Source organism: Mustela nigripes, chromosome 6 (assembly GCF_022355385.1).
Source record: "Mustela nigripes isolate SB6536 chromosome 6, MUSNIG.SB6536, whole genome shotgun sequence".
In the NCBI taxonomy this organism is placed as follows: domain Eukaryota; kingdom Metazoa; phylum Chordata; class Mammalia; order Carnivora; family Mustelidae; genus Mustela; species Mustela nigripes.
This window is the reverse complement of record NC_081562.1, coordinates 101,069,326-101,085,242: the sequence shown is the minus strand read 5'-3', so window position 1 is coordinate 101,085,242 and position 15,917 is coordinate 101,069,326. Positions and strand designations below refer to the sequence as shown.

The 15,917-nt window shown below is 47.2% G+C and overlaps 1 protein-coding gene across 1 annotated transcript in view; it reads right to left on the bottom strand.

Moving 5' to 3' along the window:
* The window catches only part of VWF (von Willebrand factor), a 133,899-nt gene extending 124,979 nt beyond the window's left edge, over positions 1–8,920 (bottom strand). Inside the window, exons 1-3 of the mRNA XM_059403765.1 lie at positions 8,761–8,920; positions 7,539–7,593; positions 5,876–6,040 (exon numbers count right to left, since the gene is read on the bottom strand). Of these exons, the coding sequence (XP_059259748.1) occupies positions 5,876–6,040; positions 7,539–7,593 (220 nt within the window). The 5' untranslated portion in view covers positions 8,761–8,920. The remainder of the gene's footprint in view (positions 1–5,875; positions 6,041–7,538; positions 7,594–8,760) is intronic.
* Between the last annotated feature and the right edge of the window lie 6,997 nt (positions 8,921–15,917).

Below are 15,917 nucleotides of genomic sequence, written 5' to 3'. Positions count from 1 at the left end.
ACCAGCAATACTGACATTTGGGATCAAGCCCTTCCTTTTTTTTTTTTTTTTTTAAGATCTTTTTATTTATTTGAGGAGGAGAGAGAGACTGAGCATGAGCAATGCAAAGAGGGGTAGAAGGAGAGGGAGAAATAGACTCCCCGCTGCGTGGGAAGCCCCATGTGGGGCTCGATCCCAGAACCCTGGGATCATGACCTGAGCCAAAGGCAGACGCTTAACCCACTGAACCACTCAGCTGTCCCCAGACACTTCTTTGTCGTGGGGGCCTTCTAGCGTATCCTAGGGTAGTTAGCAGGACCCCTGACCCCCCACCCCCTCGATGCCAGTAGTATCCATCCCCAAGTTGTGACAATCCAAAATGTCTCCAGATACTGCCAAATGTCCCCTGGGAGACAATCACCCAGGTTGAGAATCACTGGTTTATGCTGTTAACGTTAGGCAGAGCCCATCCACAGGTTTTCTGACTCCAAGGCTAAATCGCCTTTCCAAACACAAAGCTGCCTAACGGGACATCTCGGCACTCTGGATTCACATAACCACTCAGCACTCTGGATTCACATAACTCCCAATTAGCCCTATCTTTACCTGCTTCCTTCCCTCCCTGCAGAACTCAGGAGAGAATCCCAATGCGCAGCTATGAGGAAGATGAGCCGTTAAAAATTGCCAGTGAGCCCAGGGGGGACTCCCACACTCCACAGACGCACAGCGGGGCCAACTTCCTATGGCCACGGGGAGAAGATGGGCTGGGCCTCCCCTGCAAGGGGCCAGAGCAAACCAGGGACGTCCTCCCCCATGGCTCTGTCTCTCACCTGGCCTCTTGAACTCCGTGACCGAGGCGGCTCTGTGAGGGAACAAGGGCCTCCCACCCCATGTTGGAGCGGGAAGTCTGCTGGGGAGCAAGCTGGCAGCTGGAATCCGTCAGATCGGGGTGCTTTCCTGGACCTTAGAATGTGAAACTCACTAGTATGCATTTCTAACAGACACCCACCTCCACTCCTGTGATTCTCATGTAGGTGATCGTCTTCCAAACCCTGAGAAATGGGGGTCCAGTCTAATAGCGCCATTTACTGATATGGAAACTAAGGCTCACCCGGGGTTAAATGACTCCATACAGGGTGGGTTGTCAGTCTACGGCTCTCTCTGGGCAGGCATGGGAACCGGATCCCTCAGCCTGCCGGAGGAAGAGCAGTCTCTCTGAGCAGGGGTCTCCTGGACTCCAGGGGCCTCGCTCCCTCGTCCCTGTTCCAGTGGGCCAGGAGCCCCATAGCTCCAGCCTGCTGGACCGGCCTGACCAAGAGCCAGGATTGAGGACAGGGTCCCCCGCCCTTTGCACCAGGTGGTCCTTCACGCTCAGACATAAACACTTTACCCAGGATATGAACAAGGTCCACAGGCACTCGAGAGGAATGGGAATTTGTGGTTTGGAAGCAAGGAAACAGGATGTCATTGGAGAACAATGGGGCAGAGGTGTGTGGGAGGGGATACGGGCATGCATGTGGAAACTGGAACTGCCATGTCCAAGCATGCCTGACCCCATGTCTGGGCTCCCGAGGAAGCAGCACTCAGCGGGGTGTCTGCCCCTCCCCCTACTCATGCAAGGACACTCTCTCAAATAAAGAAATACATAAAATCTTAAAAAAAAAAAAAAAAAAAAAAGTGTGATGAACCAGTACACTGCTTTAGGCCAATTACCTGTCAGAAAACTGCTCCCTGACAAGTTGTTATAAGAACAAGAACCCAGTGGAGGGTACAGTGTGTGTGGGGGGGGGTCCCACTGAAATGCTTTGAAATAGAGAGGCCTAACACAGCCCTGCACTTTCTCCTTGGCCCTTGAAAGCCTGAAAAGGATGGACAGAAAGGCCAGCCCTTGGGCACAAACCCAAGCGATAGGCTGGGGAGGAGGGACTAATGCTCCCCTGACCTTGACAGAGATGGCCCCCAGGGCCCCGCAGCCCATGGCCCCACCACGTTCGTGCCCAACAAGTGGATACCCTGTGTTAAGGGGCTGCTTTCAACCATGAAGATGGGGGTAATCCTACACACCGGTCAATGATTTCTCTCCCTCAATCCTCATGGTGTACCCATCTTAAAGATGAGGAAGGGGCAGCGGGGGCACAGGGCACTTCCCTAAGAACACACCGTGAACAGGGGGGCGCCCAGACAAGCACGCCGCTTTCTAACCACAATTGTGGCTCTTTCTACACTTCCCTTTCATGCTGGGGGCAGAGCCACATCATGCTGGGAGATGGAAAACAACCCCGCAAGTGGATGAGCCCAGGGCTGGATATTGCCAGTGTGGTTGGGGGCTTCCTGGAGGAGGCAACACGTGACAGTCTGAGTCCCCTGCCTGCCTCCGAGGCCAGCCCTGAGCGGGGAGGGGTCTGGAGTGGGGTGTCAGTGGGGGACGGGGACTTGTTCAACATGATGCTGGCCTCCCTGAGCCCAGAAGATGCACTCTGTGCTTGGCCCCAAGATTTCTTTACACATGTTTCAAATCCATCTCCAGGGTAAGGAGTCCACAGCCGGGAGTCAAGACAATAATCCCTGGGTCTCCGTAGGGTCCCCCAACCTGGAACATCCCCTGAAGCCCAAGGCCACATGGCAGAAAGCGTGTCACTCTTTCTTCCTTCAGAATCTTTCTCCCATCACTCCTAAATATCCATTCCGACTGACACCCCAGGGTCATCTTAGGGAGGGGTTCTTGGGCAGGAGGTCTATATAGAACCCCACTATGATTTTTTAAGATGCATACAACTGAGTACACATGGAAAGATCAGTGGATGGTTTCAATGTCAATTTCATAATTGGGATAGTTGTGGATAGTTTTGTACAATGTTACTAATAGAGGGAAACTGGGTAAAGGGGTACACAGATTAGTATTTATCCTTTTTTTTTTTTTTTTTTACAACTGCATGTGAATCAATAATTAGCTTAAAATAAAAAGTTGGATTTAAAAAAAAATCTTGGATATTCTCTCTGGTAACTTTTAGGTTTCTTATGGAAATACAAGAGGCCACTATGGGTTTTTTCATTGAGAAGCAAGACAAAAAAGAGAGAAATGGGTTTTGCCTTGTGATGAGAACCCTTAACCCTTAACCCTGCTCTCTTAGCAACTGTCAAGCATACCATATAGCAGTGTTAGCTAGAGTCACCGAGTCGTACAGCCCATCTTTAGGACTTCTCTGTCATACACATGGAAGTTTGTACTTTGTGACCACCTGCCTCCAATACCCCCTCTCCCTACCACCTGCCTCTGATACCACACATCTGATCTCTTTTCTAAGAGTTTGGGTTTGTTTTTGGCTTTTTTGTTCTTTTCGTTTTTAGACTCCACATGGAAGTGAGATCATCCGGTATTTGTCGGACTTACTTCATTTAGCAGGACGCCCCCAAGGTCCTTCCATGTTGCCGTCAATGCACTGTGCTTTTTCAGGTAGAGAAATCCACTTAAAATAAACATTGGGGCTGCCTGAGGGAGGAGGTCCTCAGCCTTCAGCCTCCGGGGGAAGGAAGGTCAGGGGTACTTTTTCTCTGCAACTACTCTCCCAAGTCTCTCCGCAGCTGCTGCTTCTGGAGCAAGAGGGGTCCCCAAGTTCAATGTTCAGAATGGTTTCCTCCATTTGCCAGGTGGCTGGGGATGTCTGTGGTCCTTGTCAACCCCTGCCTTTTTATTGAGGCCAAGACCCCCCTACTCCCTCCTTTTTCCCTTCCTGGACTGTTTTGGCTAAGTAGCAATTCCCTCTTCATCCTTCCAGCTGCACAATCCGTCTACACTAGCTCCTCAGTGCTGCTGAATCAGGACACAAACTCCCCCCCCTCCGGATGTCAGCCTCACCCCATGACCAGCCTCACCGCCCACGACTCCCCAGTCCCATGCTTCTCAAAGTTTGATCCCCAAACCAGCAGCCGCAGCAGCACCTGGGAACTTGGGAAATGAGCCTTGCAGGGCCCCCTCCAGAGGCACAGATCCAGAAACACTGACGATGGAACCCAGCAACCTGTTTCTAAGCAGCCTTCCCAGCGATCCTGAGGTAGGTTGTTTGAGAACAACTGTGCCGGCCACATTGACCTAACCACTAGGCAGCACTGAGGGAACATACATGCCTTTCAGCCTCTTCCCTGTGCCCAGGCTGTCCCCACTGCATGCAGCCCCCTGCCCGTCCTCTTGGTCCTCTCTGCCCAACTGGAACCTCTCCCCCAAGTCTCCTCACAGGCCATGCTTTTCACAAAATCAGCTCTTTGGTACAACAGAGCACTGTGCTGTGTGAATCCGCACCCCACCCCCACCTTCAGTGTTGCCAGAGACCCCAGTGAGCCGCACACCAGGGGACAAAGATGAGAGAGACACGGTCCTTGCCCTTAGGGAGGGGGGGCTCACAGGGGAGAAGGGAAGGTGGTGGCCCAGAGAAACTCAGCCCACTGAAGTCGCACTGAGACAGGCTTTCCAGCAGAGGCAGGGTGGGCAGGAAGGTGGCAGGAGCCTCCCAGTTAGGACGGCTGTCAGCCCACGCAGCTCCCAGACCATCTTGCCCTGCACTGAGCACCAAGGGCTGCATCCAGCCTGGAAGACTGGTGGAGCGACTGCCCCAAGGGCCCCAGGGCCTGCATCTCGGGAAGGGTCTGGGTGTTGACCAAATCTCTCCTTGACCAAACCTGAATCAGGCTTCTCTCAAGTAAGCCCCTACCTCAGGCTCTGTCCTTGGTCTGATTAGTTCAGTTCGGCAAGAATCTTGTGGGGTCAGTTAATCGAAAATCCCCCATCCTCAATATCTGACCTGCTCCTCACACCCCTCCCTCAATGTCTTATCACCCAGCCTGCCTTCAGCAAGAACCCTGTCGAGTGAGCTTAGCCAGATGTTATCCCTGATGTGCTCCCCGTGGTAATTTTCCATCCCCTCATCCCCACCCAGCTCTTTGGCTGTGAATCCCCACTTGGCCTTATGATACTTGGTGTGAAGCCCCACGTCTCTCCCCTACTGCAACCCCCTCCCCAACCCATGGCAGTGGTCCCTCTTGAATAAAGCCTTCCTAACTATCTTTACCAAATGTCATGAAATCTGTGCTTTAACAGTGTGGGTCTGTCCATTGCCATGCCATCTCCTCAAGGCTGCGGACCCCGTCCCTGTGAGTTTTATAGCGTTCTCACTCACCCATCGCACACACCTGATTCATTCTTAGGGTCGCCAAACCACAAGCTCCCATCACTGCCTCCAGCCCCCCTCCCCCCACCTCCCCCAACCCCTGGCCCAGAGAGCTCCCTCTCTAGTGCTGAGGAACCTTCTGCATCCTGACAAAGCCAGGATCCAAATGCAGCTCGACCTTTTGTTAACCATCAACCCTTGGCAGGATCATACCACCTCCCTGGGCTCGGCTCTTCATGTGTGAAACAGGGGTGGCTGCACCCGGATGCACATCTCAGAGCCGCTGTGGGGTGCAGACCTAACAGGGGCCAAGTACCAGCACTCCTCCAGGAGCATGTGAGGGGCTCAACATCAGCCAGGTACCCTGAATTCCTCTGTGAACATAGCAACGGCCCCTTCCGTATGCCAGGAGCACTGGGTATTACAGAGCATCTCCTGGCTCACTTCTCCTGATGTTTTGGAGCTCCCAGAGTGCTGCCTGGACCCAGAGCAATGCAGGAAACCACTGGAAAAGCAGGAAGACTCTCTCCACCCCACCAGACTCCCGAGAGAGAGAGAGACATAGCTAAGGGAAGATCTTGGTCATGGAAAGGCCATTGTCATCCACGCTTCGGCAGGAATCTGCAAAACTCAGGCACCTACATAAGACTATCCCCGCAATCCCCCACCCCGCACTGAGGTTGAGCTTAACTAGCATCTGAACTGAACCCCTCCCTTCAGTGCCCCAGACTCACCGATAAGCGAGAAGGAGTGTTTCTGGCAATCTCCAGCCAGGAGGTAACTACAATCTCCTGCAAAACTGTACATGCTCTCATCAAAGGTGCTGATGAAGTCGTCTCCAAAGAGGCTGCATCGGGCCAGCGGGGACCTGCCGACAGTCCCTTTCGTGCAAAGTGTCCCTGGAGGGAGAGACCGCAGGTGAGCAAGCTGGGACCATCAGCCCAAAGCACTTCAGCCTCGTGGAAATGAAGCTGTGCCTGATAAAAATTAGGGAAGCACATTCCTTCCTAAACAAGACTCAGGTTGTTGCGTTTGGCCCTCAAGAATGACCCAGGACTCACAGCAATGCTCGAGGAACAGATTTTCAGGATATCTGTTTGTTTGAATGATGTTTCCTCACTGATTTAAAATGTAATGCCTGCTTATCAGAGAAAATTTGGAGAATACAGAAGAAAAATACAAACAGGGTAAAATCACCTGTAACCAACATTCAACAGTAATTAGAGTCAAGGTTTTAGTTTTATCTTTCAGTTGTATTTCACAACATTTATACAATTAGAGATTTTTTTACGAATTTGTGATCATCCTATACAAACTGTTTATAACATGTCTATTTCTTCAGGTATTATAAAGAATTTACCATACCATTGTGTATACTTGCAAAACATGATTTATAGTGACTATATTTTGCATCTGAATGTATAGAGTATAAGCCCCTACTATTAGGTTCTTAGCATTTTTTAATTTTTAACATATAAGTAGATTGTAATGAGCACCTTTATGCATTAATCTACTGGTATATTTTGAACAGTGTACATTGAAACAAATTAGCCTGTGTGTCCAACACACAGAATCTATGAAGACTTAGCTCCTCTAGGATCATATGCTAACTCCCAGGAGACCCTCCTGCCACCTTTCCAGTGTGTGTGTGTGTGTGTGTGTGTGTGTGTGTCTGTGTGTCTGTGTGTCTGTGTGGTCAGATGGGGCAGTAGGAAATTTCTAGTTGCCTGGGTCCACTGGCACAGGACCCACCTAGAAGGAAGCTGTAGAGGGTACGAAAAATGTCCATTTCTCCCCCAGACTACACTGTGAGCAGCAGGCTGAATGCTGCTGGCCTGAGTGATCTAAGTGAGGACAAGTCAAGGTCAGAAAATGGTCCCTCTTGCCATTCCCAGACTCAGTATCTCAGCAAGGGAAGAAAGACAGTGTAATCCAATGAAAGAGGTCTCCTGGGACCTAGGAGAACCGACCTCTGATCTCTGCTTTATGTGACTTTGGAGCATTTATTTTTCCTCTCTGACCATCAGTCCTTTTGTCTGTACTCTGAGAGGTTCAACTAGATGACCTCTGCAGTCTCTACCCAATTCTTGAGTTCCTTCTTCCCCATCCTGCAACCCCACTGCAGAGGACTGTCCTGTGTGGCCCTTGTGCTTCTTAACTGTCCAATCAGACTGACACTTGCAGCCACCTGCTCCTTGAGGAATACAGGTAAGCGGCTCAGGGCTCTGAAGAAGCTTTGCCAGAGGAATGAACCAGTGACTCTGGCAGGCCCAACACATGCCTAACACGGGCCTGGGCACACAGGTGAGCTCCAGACACACCTGCTGATTCCTCAAAGAGAGTTTTTCCAAATGACACTGAGACAGGAGTAAAGAATGGAAGCAGTTTGAGACCTACCTGGCAAGGTGAGGGCCAGAGCCAGCAGCACTCTCGCAAGTCTGGCAGGAATCATCTGCAGAGAGGCAGGAGAAATCATCACTGATCACTGGCCTCACAGATAGCCACTGGTATGCACTACAGTCCATGTGCGAAGTGGGAAAAACATTTTTTTTTTAAGCAAGAGAAAAGATTGATCTTCACTGGTCCCTGTTTGCCTTGAACATGGAGCACTGGTCCCCCCTAAAAAAGCTCCCAGCCAAGCCCAGGCCCAAGAGTAGCAATCACTGTGAGCCAGACCCCAGGTGCCCTTCTCCAAACAGCCGTCCCGAGCCCAGGCAGAGGACGAAAGCTCTGCCTCTGGTCCATATGCCCCCAGGACTGCCTGGCCTCTCGTTACCCCGCACTTCTGCACCAGCCGGCAGCTAACACACACCTAATCCCCCCTGCCTCTCCATCCTTCCACACCCAAAAGCATCCTGGGGAGGAAGAACTATTAAATGCTTCTGTTCCTACCACAGGCCCCAGATGTCGAGAATGCTCGACAACCACATTTGCTGGTCCATCTCCAGCATGATGCCCTGAGCACCTGGCAGGGTGCCAGCCCCCAGGAGCTACTCAGGCAATGAGCTGATGAATGGACAGCAGTCCAATAGCCCCAGATCCGGGCAAGGCCCCCCATAGTGTGCCTCCCCGCAGAGAGAGAGACCATTGACTCTGGCCACAGAGCGCACCCCAAACCCTCACAGCCCCTCTCCTCTTGAAAACATTATTAAATAGATACAGAATCTATCACCAGAGATTTGCTGGGGGTGACACCTTTCCTGCCCAGTGCCTCATCCAACCCAGGAGAGACAAGTCCAATCTGTCATGCATATGCGGGAGGGACACTTCGACGTCTGCTAGAGCCACATCTTGGTCTCAGAGCAGGTGACCCTCTACAAACTCCCAACACTCAGGTACATCAAGCTGCTCCCAGAACACAGCCAGAAGTAAGCGCAAAACTCACTCCAGGCTTGCCTCGTCGTATGTTACATGCAGTAAAGTCAGACGTGAACAGAGGCGGCCACAGGACTCCCTAGCGACAATGGAGAGCAGGCCATTGGATGGTCCCTGGCTTTGAGTCACCCTCCCAGTAAGCCCTTCTAGCCCCGGAACAGAGGACCTCCCCTCTCCTAGGGGCTGGGACCAGTCCTGATCTTCCTCCCTGAACTGATCCAGCCCTGCCCCCCAAAGATCAGACCTTTTCCTGCAAGCAGGGGTGCAGTTATCCCCAGGTCCGTTGGGAAGCTCAGCGTCACACAACAGGTGCTGCCCGCCTAGGCCATACTCCCGGGCAGCCAAGGCTGAAGGGACTGCAGCAGCTCTGGGCTGTCTTGCTGCTAAGTGACCCAGGGGCTGCACTCCCACAGCCAGGGGGAGATAAAGGCCAAGTTGTGACGTCCACCCACCCCCCTCCCTTCCCACCACAATAGCAGAGAGCTGCCCCAGCAGGGGATTGGCCTCCTGTTAATTACCACAAGGGAACAATGAGCGGAAATGGTATTAGAAATACCTCCAAGCCGATAAGGCTTTGAGGAGTTTGGTGGGAGACCTCGGACAGCTGCCATAATGAGCTGCCTTGCGATCCCCACGCCCCCCTCGCCCCAACCCTGGTCCTCCCTGCACGGAGGGCTCCACACAGACGTGATGACCGGGAATGCTGGCTGTCCCCCAGCAGGCTGGTCCAGGCCAGGGAAGAGTCCAGACCTGATGAACACAGCCTCTGGATCCGGTGGCCAAGGACAGACGCCGGGGAAGTTTGGAAAAACACCTCGACCTGAGCCAAATCAGCCACTGTGTTTGGAGAAAGAAGAGAACGGATGCTTCCTGTCCACGTTAAGGTATGAATGATGTAGTCCTGGCCTGGACAAAAACAGGCCCTTGAGTCGGGGCTAGCATTCACAGACTAGTTAGATGAAGGGCCTGCTCCTTTGTAAAAGGAGGCCTTTGTAAAATGATGGCCGGGGCCCTTTCATTCTTGTCCTCCCCCCAGAGACTCTTCCTCCCACTGCTGGGACTGACATGTCCCTGACCTCATACACCACACACACACATACACACACACACGCTCAACACACAACACATACCCCATGTGCACATACACAGCATACACACATGTATCCCACACAACACACACCCCACATGCACATACACACAATATATATACCACATACACACATAGCACATACACACACCACACATGCACACCACCTACACAACACACACAACACATATACCACACACATACCCACACATCACATACACACCACATATACTATCCATACCACACACACTACCACATGCACATAAATGCACCATAGACACACATCACACACCTGACACAACACACATTCCACATGCACATACACATACCTAACACATACCACACATACACCACATATACTACACATGCACGCATACCATATACACATACAACATACACACACACCATATGCACACACACCACACACACACACAATATACAGATATATCCCACATGCACATACAAACACACACACCACGTATGCACATATCACATATGCACACATACACACACCAGACAAGCACACAGCATATGCACATACACATCATACACGCTACATATATACACTCATACCACATACATACACACCATGCATGTACACCATATACATATGTATAGCACATGCATATACACAGCAACACACAACACATATACACACCACATATGCATAACAGACACACACCATACACATGCACACTATACACACACCATACACATCATATCACACACAAACATACACATACTACAAACCATATAACACCACACACACACACATATACCACACATACACAACACATGCACATATCACACACACAGCACATATACAGCATACACATACTACACCATACAGACCACACACACCACATACATTACCATACGCACACATCCCACATATACCACACATACACATACCCCACACATGCTACATACATACCACACCCGCATCCACCACACACACCCCACATACCACACACACCCCACATATACTACCCACACCATACAAATACCCACATAATACCACACACCACCATGTGTACATATACACATATACCACATACATGCAATACACACACCACACACATCACACATGCATGTATGTACCATATACACACCACACACACATACCTCAATCCTTCCTCCCATTTCTAAGAGCCAAATTCTCCACATCATCTGCTAAACCTATCCCTGCTAAAACAGGTAGCTGATAAAAACAGGAGGAAGGTGACTCACTATGGGATTCCAGGCACCATCATGGGCAAACACAGACACATGTAGATAAGGAAGCCCACCTCACTGCTTCTCACGTATGATTCCCACTTGCCCTAAGACTCTGGGAGACCATTCTGTCCCCAACCTCCCCACTCCCCACACACATGCCTCATGCTCTACCACTCCTTCTACCACCCAGAAGAGGAGGTTGAATGTTCCTGAGGAAGAAAATGGTAGTAGAGGTAATAATTCATAGGATAGAGTAGAAAAGGTACTGAAAGAGTTCCACTTCTAGCTTGCTTTTTTTTTTTAACCAAATAACCTGAAAATCTGCCCACTATGAAATATCTTTAAATGCCATGTTAAGTATTACAAATATTTTTTAAACGCACAGTTGACATGGGAGGAAAATAATGGATATCTCCAAGGATCAAGGATTCCCAGAGCAGGAAGTGACGCCAGCCTACAGGTTTAGTGAGTTGGGTACCTTTTCGGCTTGAGGCTGAGCTCTGCAAGAATATGAAACAAGGCCTGGGCCTGACCCAGGCAGAGAGCTGGACAAGACCTTACATAAGGTTGATTTGTGAAGGGAAACCTTCCAAAAGGTGGGCTAGGAAAAATTCCAGCCACCAACATAGAAGAAAAGGAGCTTGTCTATCTCCATCAGTTTTGTTGATGGGAAAATGAAGCCTTTCTCTAGAATTTGTAGCCACGGGTCCACACTCAGGCAGTTTTCAGGTTCAAATGGACATTGACACATGGTCCAGGAACTGCCAAGTTGAGAAGAGGACACAGAGGTTAGTCTTAGGTTAGTACCTGGGGCCCCTAGTAGAAACAAATAATTGAAATCTATCTAAAAAGATAAACTTTCTTCCCCTGTCCCATATGATATCCAGAGATAAAGCTCTCTCAAGCAGCAATTCAAAATCACAAATGTTAAAACATTTGAGAAAACAATCCACCATGTGCAAGAATAGTCAGTCACAACCCAAAGCAGGATTAGAGTCCCCCCCAAGAACTTCAGATAATAAAATCATCAGGTAGAAATGGAAAAAAATCCAAGTGTTTAAAAATATGGTAAGTGAAAGATCAGAAATTGAAAACATAGAGGAATAAGACGTGATGAGAAGAGAACAGGAAGACTTGAAAAAGAACTTTAAGAAAGGAGAATACATAATAAATTCATTGAAAAAATCCAAATACAAACAGCAGACATTTCTGAAGAAAAAAAACTGCTGGAAAACAGAACCAAGGAAATTCTCCAAAGAGACAAGGAGATGAAAAAATGAGAGCTGGGCTAAGAAACATAATAGAATGAGACAATCCAAAGAGAAATGGCACACAATCCAGCAACGTTCAAGAGAAAGACCTAAAACATAAAAAACACAGAGATTGCAAGGAAAAAAAGCAAAAGTCAAGAGCAACCAAGAGAAAACTGGCTATACTAGCATCAGACAAAATAGATCTAAGATAAAAATTTTACACATAAAGAGGATAAAAAGTTGGTAATAAGTTGAGCACACCAGGAAGAAATAATTATAGATTCATGGGCACTTCATAATATAAGCTTCAAATGTATTTTTTTAATTACTGAATTATAAGGCAAAGTGAAAAAGCTTCAGGTAAAAGTAAACATTCACTTATGGAAAACATGCAACTGAAAATATCTTAGTAAAGGGCGCCTGAGTTGCGCAGTCCAGTAAGCCTCCAACTCTTGGCTTCAGCTCAAGTCATGATCTCAGGGTCACGAGATCAAGCCCAGCATTGGGATCCATGTTCAGTGTGGAGTCGGCTCGATATTCTCTCTCTCTCTCTCTCTCTCTCTTTTTCTGCCCCTCTCACCCGTTCTCTCTCTCTCTAAAATAACAAACTTTAAAAAAAAAAAAAAAACTTAGTAATCTGCTAAAAGAAGGGGATGTTCTTGACCTAGGAAAGAGAGGAAACTTCGCAATTATGATAAATTATAAGCCACTTTTCCTTTAACAACTGGCAGACAAAGATGCCATGTATCATCCCTGCTAGTCAACATTGGATCAGACATTCAGGCTGGTACAATAAAAGAGCACAAGGCTATACGTGATTTTGAAGGGAAAAAGCAAAAATAGTTATTATTTGAAGATGTGACTGCCTGCATTGAAAAATTCCAAGAATTCAGCAGCTTGCTAAAATAAGATGAATTTTCAAAACCTATTCTGTTCCTATGTAATTATAAAATGTAATCTTTAAAATGACTCTACCAATAAAACAAATACTGTAAGGCACTTAAGAACGAATTCTGACTTGGAGGAGAAGGAATTCCAGGGGTGTCTGGCTACTTGGTGGAGTATGAGATTTTTATGCAATTCTTGATCCTAAAGTCGTGAGTTCAGATCCCATGTTGGGTATAGAGATTACTAAAAATAAATAAATAAACTTTAAAAATTGAAAGGAAACAAAAGTAAAAAATGCCATAAAACAAAGAGAGAGATTGCTATTTAAAAAAAAAGAAAGAAAGAAAAGAGGCGCCTGAGTGGCTCAGTCCTTTAGATATCCAATTCTCGATTTCATGAACTCATGAACTTAGAACTGTGGGATCAGGCCTCTCTCAGGCTCTGCTGGAGATTGTCTCCCTCTCCCTCTGCCCCTACCACAACTCATGCTCACATGAGTGCACTCTGTCTCTCCCTGTCTCTCAAATAAATAAATAAAATCTTTTTTTTTTTTAGATTTTATTTATTTATTTATTTATTTAAGCTTTTTTTTTTTTAAAGATTTTATTTATTTATTTGACAGAGAGAGATCACAAGTAGGCAGAGAGGCAGGCAGAGAAGAGAGAAGGAAGCAGGCTCCCTGCCGGGCAGAGAGGCCGATGTGGGGCTCGATCCCAGGAGCCTGAGATCATGACCTGAGCTGAAGGCAGAGGCTTTAACCCACTGAGCCACCCAGGTGCCCCCATAAAAAAATAAAATTAAAAAAAAAAAAAGTAAGCTCATAGATACAGAGAACAGATTGATGGTAGCCAGGGGCAAGAGGCAGGGTGGGTAAAATGGGTGAAAGGGGTCAAAAGATACAAACTTCCAGTTATAAAATCAATCCCTCACAGGATATCATGTACAACATGGTGATATTAGTTAAGAATACTATACTGGGGCACCTGGGTGGCTCAGTGGGTTAAGCCTCTGCCTTCGGCTCAGGTCATGATCTCAGGCTCCTGGGATCGAACCCCATATCGGGTTCTCTGCTCAGCGGAGAGCCTGCTTCCCCTTCTCTCTCTGCCTGCCTCTCTGCCTACTGTGATCTCTCTCTCTGTCAAATAAATAAATAAGATCTTTAAAAAAAAAAAAAAAGAATACTATACTGGATATCTGAAAGTTGGTGAGAGGGTAGATCTTCCAAGTTCTCATCACCAGAAAAAAAAATTATAACTATGGATGGAGTTGGATGTTAACTAGACTTACTGTGGTGATCATTTCACAACATATACAAGTATCAAGTCATTACACTGTGTGCCTGGAACTAACATGATTTTAAATAATTTTTTAAAGATTGTATTTATTTATTTGACAGACAGACATCACAAGTAGGCAGAGAGGCAGGCAGAGAGAGAGGAGGAAGCAGGCTCCCCGCTGAGCAGAGAGCCCCATGTGGGGCTTGATCCCAGGACCCTGAAACCATGACCCGAGCCAAGGGCAGAGGCTTTAACCCACTGAGCCACCCAGGTGCCCTGGAACTAATATAATTTTATATATCAATTATATTTCAAGTCTATTAAAGTTAAAAAAAAAAAAAAAGGACAAACAACCCAAGGGCACTCAGTAAGTAATACAGAAAAACAATTCACAGAAAAGGAAGAAACCCATTTGGCTAGTAAACATATGAAAAACCATTCAACCCCACTGGTCATCAGGAAAATCCAAAATAATACCACAGTTAGTTATCTACCCATCAGATTGGCAAGGATGTGGGGCTACTGGAACTCCCATTTGCTGTGGTTAGAACAAATGGTGTATCACTTTGGAGCAAAATGTGGAAATAGCTATTATATTTAAAGATATTCTTCCCCATGACCCAGCAATTATAGTCCTAGACATATCTCCTGGAGAAACTTTCATCCACGTGCACAAAACAACTTGCACAGAAGGCTTCCTTGCCTCAGTGAACGTGGTCACAAAAATGTGTAAACAACCTAAATATACTTCAACAGCATGAATAAATAAATTGTGTACATTAATTCAATGAGATGCCAAACAGCAGTTAAAAAATTATCAGAACGCCTGGGTGGCTCAGTAACTTAAGCCACTGACTCTTGATCTCACCTCTGGTCTTGATCTCAGGGTCGTGAGTTCGAGCCCTGTATTGGGGGTCCACGCTGGGTGTGGAGCCTACTTTAAAAAATATATATTACATGTACTACATGTACCAACATAGATAAATCCCCAAAATAATAGTGAGCAGGAAATAAAAGCAAGTATCTCTACAGTGTGACAGTCTTTATGTAAAGTTAAAGACCGTGTAAAATAAAACCATATACTATTGCTTACAAATACGTTTAGTTGCCAGTAAAGTACGCATACACATGCTCGGTGTGATAACCAGTAAATTCAGGGTAGTGGCTGCCTTTAGGGAGGAATGAGGAAGATGAGATCCAAAGAGCAGTACACAAAGGGATACTCCCCTTTTATATGTTTTATTTATCTAATCATTTCAAAAATATGAAGCAAACACGGAAACAGGTTCAGATGGGACCGAGCTGACTGCATTATCTATGTATCTAATCTACTAGAGTATCCTCTCTGGTTTGTTGTATGTTTGAAATTTTCATTGAAAAGATAAAGGCCCCCCACCCACCAAAAAAAAAAAAAAAAAGAAAGAAAGAAAGAAAGGCCTGAAGCCAGGGAGCTTGGCATGTGGCTTTGCCCTTACCAGCAGCAGAGTGACTAGCGTCCCTGCACACCCGTTTTTGCATACATGGCCTATTGCCTTCAAACAAATTCCTAGCAGTAAAAAAAAAAAAAAAAAAAAAATCACTGAGTCAAAGGCACAAAAATTTTTAAGACTTTCATATATTCTGCCAAGAATTATACCAATTTATGCTTCCAAAACATTTTATGATCATTAGAAACTGA